Source organism: Prionailurus bengalensis, chromosome E1, assembly GCF_016509475.1.
Source record: "Prionailurus bengalensis isolate Pbe53 chromosome E1, Fcat_Pben_1.1_paternal_pri, whole genome shotgun sequence".
In the NCBI taxonomy this organism is placed as follows: Eukaryota; Metazoa; Chordata; class Mammalia; order Carnivora; family Felidae; genus Prionailurus; species Prionailurus bengalensis.
In genome coordinates this window covers 55,773,688-55,785,697 of record NC_057347.1, presented here as the reverse complement: position 1 = coordinate 55,785,697, position 12,010 = coordinate 55,773,688, and the positions used below count along the sequence as shown (strand labels likewise).

Sequence of the window (12,010 nt, the reverse complement as noted above, 5' to 3'; positions counted from 1 at the left end):
GGGGGTGGGTACTACATATGGGGCCGCGCGAGGAAAGAGAAAGAAATCCTGGTTCCCATAGTACGAAGTCAGTGGCTAGCACCTGGAACTGAAGAGTCCGGAATGATCCACGTGGGGTGCCTGGGTGGCTCAGTCGGTTAAGTGTCCGACTTCGGCTCAAGTCACCATCTCACCGTTCATGGGTTCGAGCCCCTCGTCAGGCTCTGTGCTGACAGCTTAAAGCCTGGAGTCTGCTTTGGATTCTGTGTCTCCCTCTCTCTCTGTCCCTTCCCTGTTTGTGCTCTGTGTCTGTGTCGGTCTCTGTCTCAAAAGTAAAAATAAAAACATTTAAAAAAATGATAATCTAAGCATGTTGTATAGAAAATAGGTAAATGCGACAACGATCAGCTAAACGAGGTAAAGATTGTCTCTGAAGAGGGGGAAAGGAGGGGGGAGGGCCCGCTCTGATAGTAACAAGCCCCGTGGAAACGAAGCTATGTGATTAGTAACTTCGATTACGACAAAACTAAAGAAATAAAAAAAAAAAAAAGGTCTGGCAAATGCACAAATGTCCATTATAGCACCGCAAAACATCAGAAGTCACCTAAATGCCCAACAGCAGTGCTCACGGGGTGTTCAGCCATCACTCGAAATGAAGGTGTGGGCCTACGTTTCCGACCCTGGAGAGAAGCTCACGATGTATGAAGTGTAAAAATTTGTAAAAGATAAATTGAAAACTGGTTTGCGAGCTCCCAAATGCCACGTCTTTCTGGTTTTCTAGGTGTGCCGAGGAAGTGAAGACCCTGGGAGAAGAGGCGGGCAGAGCTAAAGTCCACTACAATGTGGAGTTCACCTTTGACACTGACGCTCGGGTGGCCATCACCATCTACTATCAGGCCACGGAAGAGTTCCAGAACGGGATTGCCAGGTAAGAACGAGAGGCCAGGTGAGCCACATCCCTCCCAGACAGGCGAGCCTTCCGCGCTCACCTGTGGGAAAAAAACCTACGGACCGGGTGAGATCGGGTTCCTGAGCCTGGACTTTCTTCTGCAGAGCCCCACCTCTTTGCCTTTTCCCTTCAATCTGGGCCAGCTTGTGCAGGGGCAGATGGTGGCACAAGCTTTCATTTCATCAAGATGCTGCTAAAAATCTGTTAAGCCACCTTTGTGCGGATGTGTGGGTTGGACATACAATCTTAACGGCGTTCCCAAGCAAGAGCAAAGGACACATTAGAAGGAAATATTTCCTTTCCTTTTCTGTACCTAGAGCCCGTTGATACCGAGACCAGGAGTGGGACGGAGGAAGCGGTCAGATCCTTCCGGGCTAGATACTGACTTTTGCTTTGTCTCTCTCTCTGATGGACAGCTACATCCCCAAGGACAACAGCCTCCAGTCGGAGACGGTGCACTACAAGCGAGGGGTCGGCCAGCAGTTCTGCCTGCCCTCCCACACCGTGGACCCCTCAGAGTGGGCAGAAGAGGAGGTGAGCTGCCTCCGGGGGCGGTGACAGGCTGCTGGGAGAAAGCGTGGGGGCAGGTCCCTCACGTGGACCCAGATGGGCCTAGGACCTAGTCAGGACTCCGGCCGGCAGTGCCCGGACCGCCCAGATGCTGGGACGCCATGTTCTTCAGCGCTGTAACTTCTCCTTGCCCTTAAAACACACCTCATGTCGATAGCTTTTCTGTTCCAAAGTAGCACGTTCACCCCGGGTGTTTTGAGAAAGTCACGTTCAAAGAGAAGAACCTGCCAGTTAGAGGGCTTCACAGCCATGAGACTTTAGAAAGCAACGGTGGCCTCCAGTTAAACAGACTCAGGTGGTCACGAAGTTGACGAATGAGAGCAGAGATGAAGTTAATGCTTCTTGACGATGTCTCCCTTTCTGATGGACTACTGGGCCATTTAAACGTGTTAAGTCTTTCCTCCCCTCCCCCCCCCCCTTTTCTTTCCCTTCAGCTTGGCTTTGATCTGGACCGAGAGGTTTACCCTTTAGTGGTCCACGCCGTGGTGGATGAAGGAGACGGTAATGGGCGTTCTCTGTCTTCTTTTGCTCTACGCGCTGCCCTTTTGTGGTGCACAGGCCGGGCAGTCGCTGTGGCCTCGGGAACAACACGCCCCCTCCGTGGGGATCAGGCAGCCGGTTTCCATGCCCCTTGCACTCCCTAGGCTGATGAGAACAGCCCTGGGTGAGGGGACGGGCCCCTTCTCCTGACGGCCCAGAGCGTCTGGTCTTCCGGGTTGGGGGGAATCGGGGAAGATAGATGGGTGGCAAGGTGTGCTGTTTGGCTTTCTCCTTCATCCGCGTGCCTTTATTTTTTTCAGAGTATTTTGGCCATTGCCATGTACTGCTGGGCACTTTTGAAAAGGTGAGTAGCTTCACAGGGCCTCACTCGGTTCTCTTTAGCTGTCTTTCGTGCGGGGATGTGTGCGGCCTGTTGGCCGGCTCCCTGAGCGCGGCAGGACAGGCCCAGCTCCCCACGGAGCGGGAGGAGCACCACACTGGGGGCCGCCCTCGGGCCTCGGTCCAGCTCTGCCGCCCGCATGCTGCGCGACCTGCAGCTCTCGAGGCCGCAGTCTCCTCTTCCCGAGACGGAAGGGTCAGACTAGATGCTCATGAGGCCCCGCGGCGTGAGGAGTGTGCCATCACACGCAGGTGTCATTGAGAGGAGTGCCCGAGAACGCCCGGTTCCTGCCCCTGCTTCCTGGTCCTAATGGTCGTGTTTCATTCCAGCACACCGATGGGTCATTCTGTGTCAAGCCCCTCAAACAGAAACAAGTGGTAGGTATCTGAGGGCCGGGGATCGTTGCCCACCCCCGCCCCAGACTTCTTTCTTTTCATCTCTCTCTTTTTCTCTTTTGCTAAGCATGCTTCTTTCTCTTCCACTCCCCCCCTTTTTTTTAATCCAAGAAAAGTTAAAATAAAATAAAAAAAAAAAAGGAGTCCTTTTGTGTGTTAGAAACTCCTTGGGTGGCCTGAAAAGAATACTGACTTTGGTGTCTTTCTTGTTCCAGAATTGTTGGCGTGGAGGCAGCCATTATCTGAGCAAAGGTCTTGAGAAAGGAAAGAACAGGATTTGTCTCTTGACATTAGGTTTAGGGAGAACTCTTTTCATTGAAAATGCCAGGGCGAGAAACATTCCGAGCTAAAGGATAAAATGTCGGGGTCCAATTCAGAGCCAGTCAGGGCCCTTGGCTTAATTTATCCCACCAAGTGTTTTTCTAAAATTCCAAGTTTCCTGGCCATCTGCCGTCTTCCGGGATGACCAGCAAGTCACGCATATGTCTGCTCAAAGGCCTAACCCCTGCTGTGTGCCAGCACTTTTTTTTCCACTCTTGCAACGGTGAGCGGAGAGTCCTGGAGAGTGGTGCCAGTGGCACTGGCCAGCCTCCCCTGCAGATGGGTGGCAGGTGTCTGAACTTCTGAGTTATTCATTAATGAGGCCAATAGTAGTCAATAACACCTTAGTCTAAATCTGTTGATAATATCCTTTCCGTTAGAATCAGTAGGTCAAAACAAGTTTTAAGAGGCACAGGAGGAAACAGATCCTGGGCCCAGAGTACCGCCTGCCACGGCCAGGCTTTGGTGAGTTGTCTCGTGGGGAGGCCTCATTTCCCAGAATGCCTAGATAGGATGGAAAGGCCAGGGTAGCTCAAGGTAAATGGTCTATTTTCCTATTGCTAGCTTGGCATTAGCAACTGACTCTGTCACACCGGAGAGTGAGGTATAAAATCAGTGACCGTCTAGGTCTGAGGGGAGGGGATCAGTGGGACAGAGGTGAAGCCGAGGGAGGAGTGGGCTCATGTAAAGAAACAAGAAAAGGGCCTGCTTTGGCTCTGAGGTGGCTAGGCTAGTGGGAGTGGGCATTGAACTTGGGGTTTTTTTTTTTTTTTTCAACGTTTATTTATTTTTGGGACAGAGAGAGACAGAGCATGAACGGGGGAGGGGCAGAGAGAGAGGGAGACACAGAATCGGAAACAGGCTCCAGGCTCTGAGCCATCCGCCCAGAGCCCGACGCGGGGCTCGAACTCCCGGACCGCGAGATCGTGACCTGGCTGAAGTCGGTCGCTTAACCGACTGCGCCACCCAGGCGCCCCGAACTTGGGGTTTTGAGGAACAGGGCCAAGAGGGGTCCTTGGCTCTGTGGGTGACGGTGGCTCGTGCAGGTGGGGGGGCTCCATTGGCCTCCCCTTCAAGGTCTTACTGTCTCTCTTTGCTTCAGATGTTTTCCTTTCCCCTCTTTCCCTTGCCCACTTCTTTCTTTCTTTCTTTCTTTCTTTCTTTCTTTCTTTCTTTCTTCCTTTCTCTTTTCCATTCCTTTGGTTTTGTAATGTCTATACTTAACTTTGGTTACATAGCTGATGCTTCTGTTTTGATGCACATTCTTCCATTTGCTTAGTCTATCCCTTCTTAACTGTCTGGAATAGTGAGCTGCAGTACACAGATTAGTGTTGTATTTGTGAACTTTCATGTTCCCTGTTGGGTATAATGGTGGGTGAATCAAACATTGGATTTCCTTTTCTCTGTCAAAGAGAAAACATAAGTAAATAAAAGCATCCTTGGGGTGCCCGAGTGGCTCAGTGAGTTGAGCATCCGACTTCAGCTCAGGTCATGATCTCACAGTTCGTGAGTTCCAGCCCCGCGTCGGGCTCTGTGCTGACAGCTCAGAACCTGGAGCCCGCTTCGGATTCTGTTTCTCCCTCTGTCTGCCCCTCCACTGCTTACACTCTGTCTCTCGCATTGTCTCAAAAGCAAATAAACACTTAAAAAAAAAATTTTTTTTTTAACGTTTATTTATTTTTGAGACAGAGAGAGACAGAGCATGAACGGGGGAGGGGCAGAGAGAGGGAGACACAGAATCTGAAACAGGCTCCAGGCTCTGAGCTGTCAGCACAGAGCCCGACGCGGGGCTCGAACTCACGGACCGCGAGATCATGACCTGAGCTGAAGTCGGCCGCTTAACCGACTGAGCCACCCAGGCGCCCCCCACCAAAAAAATTTTTTTTTTAATTAAAAAAAAAAGCATCCTTACTTGTCTAGGCCTTTGCTTTTTTTCATTGTGCATCAGTAGTCCTTGGTTACCAGAGAAGGTTGAGGGGCAAGTTCCTACTTATCTCTGTTGAGTCAGCCTGCCCTTGAACTTCTCTGTTTGCTCTTCAGGTAGATGGGGTCAGCTACCTCCTTCAGGAGATCTATGGAATTGAAAACAAGTACAACACCCAGGATTCTAAGGCAAGTTCCATCCAAAATTCTGAATGTACTTTTTTCCCTGGGGACGGAGTAAGAAATGCTCTGATGAAGGTGGGATCTCAGGGTTTAGCATGACCAACTCTGGAATCAGTTTGGTCCTAGGAGGGTGTTCTCTTGTTCCTTATTTCAGATGCTTATGCTTACATCACTTCCAAAATGAAAAACACAGGCAGGCAGGGATCAGTTGTTCTGCAGAGTTCTGGTCACCCAGTTACCTGGCCCCTGCCCTTCCTGGTGTGGTCTCCTAGGGCCCCGCCAGATCTGTCGGAGAGGACAGATCTGAGCCCCATAGGACGAGCTTGAGATAAATAGTTCCCAGAAGAAGTGATACTGACCAGTATGTGAACGCGCTTGCTGAATGGTAAAGTCAAGTCAAAGCAGGGGCGCCTGGGTGGCTCAGTCCATTGAGCATCCGGCTCTTAATTTGGGCTCAGTTCATGATCTCACAGTTCATGGGATCGAGCCCCAGCACAGAGCGTCAGGCTCTGTGCTGACAGGGCCTGCTTGGGATTCTCTGTCTCTCTGCCTTTCTTTTCCTCAAAAATAAATAAACTTTTTTTTTTTTTTAAGTCCAAAGCAAATGTAAGGTTTTGTTCTTACCACTTGTCTCAGCTCTTCAGGCAAAGCTGCTTGTGAAGAAAATGGAGGACACGAAGGGCTTTGTGTCACCGGCTGAATTTCTGTCTCCTGGGACAGGTGGCTGAGGATGAAGTGAGCGATAACAGCGCTGAGTGCGTGGTATGTCTCTCGGATGTCCGCGACACCTTGATTCTGCCCTGTCGCCACCTCTGCCTGTGTAACACGTGTGCGGACACCCTGCGCTACCAGGCCAACAACTGCCCCATCTGCCGACTGCGTAAGCGCCAGAACCGCAGGCCGGGACCCGACAGCGGGGTCTGCGAACTGACCGACACTGGGGTGGGGGGGGGGGGGACTGTGGTTTCTGCCCGGGCTTTCGTGTAGCCTGACTCCTGCATCAGGATGGCCCGATGGCCTGTTTCCTTCTTCCAGCCTTCCGGGCACTGCTTCAGATCCGGGCCATGAGGAAAAAAACTGGGCCCCTTGTCCCCAACCGGCTTTAACCCCATCATCTCGTCTCAGACGTCTGACTCGGAAGAGCATTCAGTAAGTTGGGCTGGGCACCGTGACCGTTTGTGAGGCAGGCGTTCTGCTCTCCTTGCTGGTTTTTTTTTTTCACCTCTCACCCTTCTTTACCTGACTTTGCAACAAGTAATTAAACCCTGGCATGCTGCAGTATTTGGTAAGCTGGCTGAGGTCACATTGTGTTAAAACCGACCGGTATTACCACGGAAAATTGGATACTGATCATTAAATCCCCCTTTTCCTCCCTGGGAACTGGGCGTCCAGTTAATATTTACGACGCCTAGAGCTGTCTGCGTGCAGCCTCCTCCCAGTGGGGTCCAGCTCTGGAACTCCCCCCAAGCAGGAACAAGGGGATGATTGTTTTGGATTTGAATACAGTTTACTGTCTTTATCCGAGTCCTCGAAGGAGGTAACTGTTTTCTTTATCCCATTTCATGGCTTTAGCAACTGCGACCCGAGTGGATGAAATATTTCACCTCGGTTTCACAGCATAAGTGATGGCGTTAGAACGCAGCCTCGAAGCTGTGCTTTCGTAGCAGAGACCGTCTTCAGATTCATACACCAGTAGAAGAGAGCCATTGTTCAGTACATGGTATTAGGATAATTAGTTAGCTATTTAGGGAGGAGAAATCAGCCTAGCACTTTACTCCTTGCCAGATTAACAACTAAAATTCCAGATAGAGTAACTATATTAAAGCGAACGAAACCAAACCAAATATTAAAGACTGAGAATAAATTATAGGTGATTCTTTAATTGACTTGGCATGGGAGAGGACTCTCTAAGCTTAAAAGCAGAGGAACACTACAAAAAAAAAAAAAAGAAGGGTAGATTTTACCATATAAAAAATGTGAAAGTTCATATGTGTAAAAAATTAAAATAGGTAAACAACAAATCATTTAAAGAAAAAAATGTCTTCAGCATTTATATCAGAGGAAAGACAATGTCTTTGCCATGGCTCATATGATAAAACAGTAGATAAATGGACAAAGGATTTTTTTTTTAATTTTTTTTTAACTTTTACTTATTATTAAGAGACAGAGACAGAGCATGAGCATGGGAGGGGCAGAGAGACGAGGAGACACAGAATCCAAAGCAGGCTCCAGGCTCTGAGCTGTGAGCACAGAGCCCAACGCGGGGCTCGAACTCACATACTGTGAGATCATGACCTGAGCCAAAGTCGGATGCTTAACCGACTGAGCCACCCAGGCACCCCAGAATATTTTTTTTTTAATTCTCAGAAGAGAATGCTTAACTGGTTAACAATCTTTTTTTTTTTTTTTTAAGTCAACCACATTAGAGATCCACCATATACCAATCAATTAGAATGAGGTTCCAGGGCGCCTGGGTGGCTCAGTCCATTGAACATCCAACTTAGGCTCACGTCATGATCTCATTGGTTTGTGAGTTCAAGTCCCACATTGGACTTGGCTGCTGTCAGCACAGAGCCCACTTCAGATCCTCTGTCCCTCTCTTTCTCTGCCCCTCTGTCATTCTCTCTCTCTCTCTCTCTCTCTCAAACAAAAAAATAATAATTAAAAAAAATAAAATGAGGTACCATTTTTCACCTTTCAGATTCGAAAGCTTTTTTTTTGTTTAAGTTTTATATATTTAGTTTGAGAGAAAGAGAGAGAACATGAGCAGGGAAGGGGCAGAGAGAGGGAGAGAGAGAATCCCAAGCAGACTCCACGCTGTCTGCACACAGGGCTCAAACCCACCAATCATGAGATCATGACCTGAGCTGAAACCAAGAGTCAGACACTCAACCGACTAAGCCACCCAGCCGCCCCTAGATTCGAAAGCTTCTTAAAGCTACTCCATGCTGTCAGAGAAGCAGTTGAAATAGGTTTTCTGTGCTGCTTATAGGAGTGTGACTAGAAGGCTCTTTGAAGAAACAAAACCATATAGCTGTATACATCAAGCGCCTTAAAAACATCTGTATCTGGTCATCGAAGATCTAAGAATTTAATACCAAGAAAACAATGTGGAAAAAAAAAAAAAAGATTTGTGGTAGCATTTCTCTCCTTGCTAGATGGGATGTTGCCCGCTTCACGAATTGCTTAATGAAGCCAATTAAATCTCCAAAAACAATAAAAGATCTGTACACAAGGATGTTCCTGAAAATGTTGCTTACAGTAGGAAATGGTGGATGCAGCTAAATCCCAGGCAGAGAACAGGTAGGGAACATGGAATCTGTGACAAGGGGACATGTATGAAGGAAAATACTTACATTTGCTAAAATAAAGCAGGATATAAAATTGTGATTTACAGATAGGGGCGCCTGGGGGCTCCGTCAGTTAACTTCTGACTCTTGATTTCTGCTTAGGTTATGATCTCGCGGTAATGAGCACGTATTCCCTGTAACGAACCTGTATTTCCATTACAATCAGAAAAATAAACATTGCTGAGAAGATGTTCGCCTGTAAGCAGAATGTAGGAATATGCAGGTTCCCTGACATTGTGTCTTTCTTTGGCCTCCTTTGCAGAAGCTTTTCTTGCCAGACCAGCTGTAAAAGAAAACATTTTTTTTTTCAGTGTAGAGTGAGAAACATGATCGTGTCATAAAACAAAGAGTACTTAATTAATTTTTCAACCTGTCTCTGATTCCCCTAGTCCTCAGAGAACATTCCACCAGGTTATGAAGTTGTGTCTCTTCTGGAGGCCCTCAATGGGCCCCTCACCCCATCCCCAGCGGCCCCTGCCCTTCACGTGCTTGGAGACGGCCACCTCTCGGGAATGCTCCCCTCGTACGGCAGTGATGGCCACCTGCCTCCTGTCAGGACGCTCTCCCCACTCGACCGCCTGTCCGACTGTAGCAGCCAAGGAATTGAGCTCAAAAAGAGTCTCTCCAAGTGAGTGGTTGGTGCTCGACAGTGTTGCCCCTCAAGGCCCTGATGATAGGCTCTCACTGCTTCTCTCACCTCCTCAGTGCTGGCTCACGTCCTGGGTTCCCAGGGCAGCGTAGACCTTCTGGGCTGTTCCCGGAGCTTTTTTGTCCCACTTAAGACCTGGGGTGAACACTCTGGCAGAAGGTTACCCCATTCCGTAGGTGAGGAAGATACTTATGGTACCTGTGGGTACTTAGGAGAATCCAGACAGGCAAATCTCGTGTGTTTTGGGGGGGAAAAGGACATCCCTAGGGTCATTGACGCCTGTGGGGAGCGTCGCTCAGTCTAAAGACTGAAGGAACCTTGTGATCTGTACCTCATAAGCATTTAAATCCAACTAGGCACAAGTCATGATAAGCTTTCTGTGGCAGAGTTAAGGAGCGTATTTTATAGATGAAAATGTTGAGACCCTAAAAATGTCAGTGACTTTTCCCCAGGTACAGACACAAGTTACTAAAGGAGTTAAAGGTAAAGCCCAGATTTTCTGACACCCCGAAAAGCGCTCAGGCTACCCCTAGGGCTCTTTCCCACCTCCGTCCTCCTCCTCAAGACCTGGGCTTCCTTTCCGTCCCCTCTCGGGCCTCTTCTTCCCATGGAGTCCGGCTCGTGAGAGTACAAGTCAGTCCCCCTCTTCGTGTGGATTGTGGCACCAGATGCTTTCCCCTCCGGACTGTTACAGGTCTGTTTCCCAGAACTCTTCTGTGTTGCGTGAAGAGGAAGACGAGCGTTCTTGCAGCGAGTCAGAGACACCGCTCTCTCAGAGACCCTCAGCTCAGCATCTCGAAGAGGTAATTTCATTCCCCTCCGTTTCTCGGACGTTGGACCACAGGTTCTTCCGTCCCGCAGGCCTCTCCAGGTCCGTCTGCCTTCGTTCGTTCCTCGGGCACCTTGGAACACCCTTTGAGACAGCAGCAAAGATTTCATTACGTCCATCTTTTCAACAATATATTGAGCCCGTGTTCTCTACCAGGCACTGTTCCGTATGCTGAGAACAGTAGCAGTAAGGAAACTACAAAAGTCCTTGCCCTGGTGGCGCTGATATTCTTGCCATCGGGGCTAGGATGGACGCAAAGACAGGAGAAAAGGGGTGTGTCAGACCGTGCTGTGGATTGGCTCGTCAGACAAGGGAGTTCAAGGCCAGAGGTGGGGGCTGCCGTCTGTAAAAAGTAGTCTGTGAACCAAGACGGAAGGAGGTGAGAGAGTGAACGATGCAGATGTCTGAGGGGAGCAGGTAGCGGGCGTGGGAACAGGCAGCAGGAAGGCCCAGCAGAGGTGCGTTGGGAGGCCGGTGGAAGAGGGCGGGGCTTGCCACCCGTGCCCCCAACAGGCTTCATTGAACAGGTTCATTACCCCCGCTCTCTGTACGGCGGTGAGCTAGGGAGAGTGAACAGGCAAACCTGATGAAGTGGTTCCTGACCTTGGGAGCTCAGTGTCTGGTTGGGGACAGGACACGCACACAGGTATCAGTGCTGTGCCTAGCGCTGTTTGCTGAATGGATGAATAGATGAATCTTTTTTAATGTTTTATTTATGGGGGGGGGGCAGATAGAGGGGCAGAGGATCCAGAACAGGCTCTGCGCTGCCAGCAGCGAACCCGACATAGGGCTCAGGCTCCTGAACGGAGAGATTGTGACGTGAGCTGAAGTCGGACGCTCAACCAACTGAGCCACGCCGGTGCCCCGTTGAGTGAATTTTAACGACAGAGAAGAAGGGACAGTAAAGTGCTGTGGCAGAGACAGGAGCAGTTATAAACCAGGGGAGCAGAGTGGAGGAGTAGCGTTTGAGCTGACTCTCAGCATGTTTTAGACTCCTAGAGAAAGGCGACAGAAGCCTCTGAGATGGCCAGGGCAGGGCACGCAGAGGTGTAGGGCGGAGGCCGGGGCTCTGAGCAGGCCCGCTGTCTGGGAGAGCTTTGCTGTAGGAAGGCCTGCCTGACGGAGGCACACAGTGGCCGCCCAGATTCCAGCAGGCCGTCAGGATGACTCCACTGGCCCAGGCGGGAGGGAATCCTTGAGCTACGATAAACACAGGGCTCCTTGGGCACCCACTGGCTCAGTCAGCAGAGCACGTGACTCCGGATCTCAGAGTCATGAGCTGAAGCCCCACGTTGGGTGTGGAGACTACTTAAAACCAAACAAAACTCCTGGAGAAAAGGTTATAGGGGCAGAATCCCCATCTGCCTGGGATGGGGTGAGGGTACTGGCCCAGGTGACCGATAGCTGGGGTGTCGGGAGTGGGCGGGGAGGCAAAGGTAGTGTTTGTGTTGGGTCGACTGAGCTGGAACCAACCCGATATCCAAGCGGAGGTGCCTGGCAGGCAGTGAGGCCTCTGCTGGTTTTGTGTTCTCCTTCAGAAGGAAAGTGGTTTATAATCCTGGGGAAACCTGGGGTGTTCCCGTGTCACAGCTGCTGGGTGACCTGTGTCACCTGAGCTGCAGTCTTTGTATGGCCCTAGCAGATGCTGTGCCTCAGGCAGGATGTGCTGACTGAAGTTTGCACCTCCCCTGGGAGACAGCCATTCCAGGCCAGGGCGGCAGAGAAGTGAGGACAAGAGAAACCGCCCCTCCTCCGCACGTAGCCCCCTGATGGAGGGGCCCTCAGCGCCCCCGATGCCCCCCTCACCCTCCGTAGCCAGCCCCCTGCCCTTACACCCTTCCCTTTGCACTTAACTGTTTCCCTCCAGGAATGTGGCATAACTCCAGAAAGTGAGAATCTTACCATGTCATCGTCGGGAGCTATTGACCAGTCGTCTTGCACGGGGACGCCTCTCTCTTCCACAATCTCCTCCCCAGAAGGTA

The 12,010-nt window shown here is 50.3% G+C and overlaps 1 protein-coding gene across 1 annotated transcript in view; it reads left to right on the top strand.

Moving 5' to 3' along the window:
- Nucleotides 1-12,010, top strand: part of RNF157 (ring finger protein 157) — an 84,794-nt gene that overhangs the window by 60,671 nt on the left and 12,113 nt on the right. Inside the window, 12 exon segments of the mRNA XM_043585635.1 lie at nucleotides 761-907; nucleotides 1,345-1,462; nucleotides 1,933-1,999; nucleotides 2,299-2,342; nucleotides 2,708-2,755; nucleotides 5,135-5,206; nucleotides 5,921-6,080; nucleotides 6,236-6,270; nucleotides 6,272-6,349; nucleotides 8,940-9,178; nucleotides 9,894-10,002; nucleotides 11,896-12,007. Coding sequence (XP_043441570.1) covers nucleotides 761-907; nucleotides 1,345-1,462; nucleotides 1,933-1,999; nucleotides 2,299-2,342; nucleotides 2,708-2,755; nucleotides 5,135-5,206; nucleotides 5,921-6,080; nucleotides 6,236-6,270; nucleotides 6,272-6,349; nucleotides 8,940-9,178; nucleotides 9,894-10,002; nucleotides 11,896-12,007 — 1,229 coding nt within the window.